Source organism: Trematomus bernacchii, unplaced genomic scaffold (genome assembly GCF_902827165.1).
Source record: "Trematomus bernacchii unplaced genomic scaffold, fTreBer1.1, whole genome shotgun sequence".
In the NCBI taxonomy this organism is placed as follows: Eukaryota; Metazoa; Chordata; class Actinopteri; order Perciformes; family Nototheniidae; genus Trematomus; species Trematomus bernacchii.
This window is the reverse complement of record NW_022987739.1, coordinates 29,673,585-29,676,738: the sequence shown is the minus strand read 5'-3', so window position 1 is coordinate 29,676,738 and position 3,154 is coordinate 29,673,585. Positions and strand designations below refer to the sequence as shown.

General features: G+C 40.6%; 1 protein-coding gene across 1 annotated transcript; it reads right to left on the bottom strand.

Annotated features, from left to right (window-relative positions):
- Positions 1–222: 222 nt before the first annotated feature.
- LOC117495531 (trace amine-associated receptor 3-like) lies at positions 223–1,474 on the bottom strand. The gene is made up of 2 exons (XM_034146807.1): positions 1,302–1,474; positions 223–1,042 (listed from the first exon to the last, which is right to left on the bottom strand). The coding sequence occupies exons 1-2, from the start codon at positions 1,472–1,474 to the stop codon at positions 223–225; spliced, it is 993 nt and encodes a 330-aa protein (XP_034002698.1).
- Between the last annotated feature and the right edge of the window lie 1,680 nt (positions 1,475–3,154).

The following is a 3,154-nucleotide window of genomic DNA, read 5'->3' as shown; positions in this document are numbered from 1 at the left end:
CACAGGTCAAAAAATACTACTTCTTCCACACAATGTAATATTTTCCAGTTTTATTTTGTATTCAATTGTTTAATATCTTTTAGTTACATATGTTTTACTACATTAAATAATGTCTAATCTTTCTTCAGCCATTACACATTGCATTCTGACTCAGCAACAATAGCAAAAATATGTCCATCTGAACAGAGGTTTTTTAGAAAATATCTCAACCCCAGTCCGTCATTACAGTATTTTAGAATCACAGGAGCAAGACTTAAGTATCTTAAGGGTAACAATGAGCTTGATAGATTTTCTGAACCAGGGGTATAATGAGGCATAAATCAATGGGTTCAGACAAGAGTTAAAATACAGCAACCAGAGTAGAATGGTTGAGGTTGAACTACTAGTTTCAATATCCTCACCTATAAGGTATGGAGTGTAACATGGAAAAAAACATATTAGAAACACAAGGACAACAACACCAAGAGTCCTGGCTGCTTTCATCTCAGATTTCTTAACAGTTGCACCAACTGAACGTTGCATAGTGACAGCGATAACATGAGATCGCATGGCTCGAGCCTGAGACACAGCCACCACAAACACTCTGATATACAGAACTATGATAACAGTAATGGGGGCAATAAAGTTAACGACAAAGTCAACAGTTCCTGTGATATTGTTAATGAAAAATACACACTCTCCATGGCAAGAATTCTGTGAATCAGGTTGACTCAGAAAGTCCTTTAAAATGAGACAATTATAGATAACAGAGCAAATCCAACAAAGACAGATGCAGATTTGTGTTCTGTTCAGAGTTACTCTGGTGGTGTAATGTAGAGGGTCACAAATAGCAAAATAACGATCAATGGATATGAGCACCATGTTTCCAACAGTAGAAGATGCAATGGTAAAAGTAACTATATTATACAGAGCACACATCAGGTCACCCAAGTACCAGCAAGCCCCTGTTAAAAAATGTTCAACAGGCATCACAATGAGGCCCACAAGGAAGTCTGAGACAGCCAGGGAGAGGATGAGGAGGTTAGTGGGGGTGTGGAGCTGCCTGGAAAGGAAGAATATCATCATAAATAAGATTATCAACAATAGCTTGTAACAACAAACAATAGTAAAACACAAAAAAAGCATTTTTACGAGTGCCTGATTTAACATTTTTGTCATACAACGTCATGTTTGAATATTATATACGTTAAAACAGATTAAATATGATCTGAAACATTAATTAAAAGGAATATATGCATGGGTTAATCTTGTTACTTTCCAATCATGAACATATACAAGCTTAAGCTGAAATTTGTCTGTGCCTGAAGTGGGAGATAGAGATGATGACCAGCAGGTTGAGAGCTGCAGTGATCAGAGTGATGAAGGACTGCAGGATGTTAGCGAGCAGGACATCTGACTGAGCTGGCGCAGGCTTCCTGCAGGATTTGTTGAAGAGTTGTGGAAAGCAGAGTTCATCCATTTGGGAAGTCTCCATCTTTAGAGAGACGTGTTGAGAAGCTGCTGTGTTCTGGCAAAGCTCTCTGTTATGCAGCTGATATATCTCTTCTCATCTGTCTTGCCCCTAATATTACTTTCTCTCTAGCTAAGACTGAAATCCCTAAGCTCTACTTTGTTTTCTGCAGTCATCTTCATCTCAGTCTTCATCACTTCCATGCAACTTATTTTTTTCGTAATTCCCGGCATTGACATCATCTTATTTGATTATGGTGGCCACTTGTTCCTTCTCATCAAGAGTGGTTTTACAGTGTAAAGAATCTTAAAAGATTAACATTTTTCGTGAAGTATTGAAACCAAGTGGGCCATGCTGATAAGTTACATTGTGGGAGTGGCTCCTCAGAGTTATGGTCAAAGGGTCAATGAAGCCAACTGGCTTCTAGACAATGGATTAGGTCATTTAGCCTTTTGGGCCTGGTGGTTCCAGGGTTATTTTGAAACAAAAACGACATAAAGACAAGAGATTGGGAAGGCCAATGAGATTGACTGTTTGTTCGCCTCAAGAAAGTTCTGGCAGCCCCCAGATGACTCAGGAAAGGGACACAGGGTTTCAGAGTGTTCAGCTCAGGAGGAGAGCTGCTGATATCCTGATACTGTCAGGCACTTTGAAAGGCTCCCAGACACATCCAAAATGTTGTCGATGGATAATGAAAAGTTGGAAGATTATAGGGAAGCTTTAACCATATCCCAATATCACAGCGCCAGGTATGGATGAGATTTGCCCGGCAATATTAAAGGCTCTAGACCAGTGGTTCTCAACCACAAGTGGGTCGCAGATGTGTAAGTGAAAAAAAAAAAAAGTTGGAAAATTTTAAATGTTAAATTTTGAAGGCCCGATTTTCTAACGCATGCATTAGGCGTTGGACTGGAAGTACCGGAGAACATAAACGGTTTTGAAAACTTCTGTCACATTTGTCTGTTTGTTTGTTTGTTTATTTATTTAAAGGACAGTGCACATTAATCCACATTGCTGTAAATGAGCCAGTATTAGCCAGCAGGCTAATTTTCAACTTTTGTCCTTGGCAAGATGTTAAATAACCACAACTGATCACGTAGTAATCATCTTCTCAATAAAACATCTTTGCTGATGTTTTCTCGAGTCTTCTGGCCAATCAGAATCAAGATTGAGCTATCTACCCTTACCCACAATTTAAAGTAATTCACAGAGACAAGCTCAGCTGTCAGAACAAAGTGAAAAAGAAACAATGGCATAAAATATTATTAACATGTCGGGTAGTAATAGATTTATTTATTTTCTTCTCAGAGTGTACCAGAATGCGTGGTTTATATGTTAGTATGTCAAAAAATCTCCTGGGGGACAATCCCCCCAGACCCCCCTTCTGCGGTTGGGTTTTCAGCATGTGTGCCTTTTTATGTTATGCAGTTCAGCTTTGACTCAGACTCTATGGGTACAGTGGGTGGAGCCCTGATGCCTAAACGGCCTGTCGTCCAACAACATCGAGTCAACACACTGCCCCTGACCGGCTTTTGGTTAACAGCCACTGCACCGCAACCTCCTCTCCTCCGGTTGTGACCGGGGAGAAGTGGGGGCCTCAGTTTACCTGGCTGGTAGGGCATACTCAGACACGCTTACCTCGTGAATAGTGTGCCTGGAAAACAGTGAGGAGGGCTCTCCCTGCCTGCCTATGGGCAGTCCCCC

Excerpts from the sequence above, each read along its gene's own strand:
- LOC117495531 (XM_034146807.1), bottom strand. The coding sequence starts at position 1,474 with ATGGAGACTTCCCAAATGGATGAACTCTGCTTTCCACAACTCTTCAAC. Across the intron at positions 1,043-1,301 it reads ATCTCTATCTCCCACTTCAG|GCAGCTCCACACCCCCACTA; the intron begins GCACAGACAAAT and ends CTTCCTTTCCAG.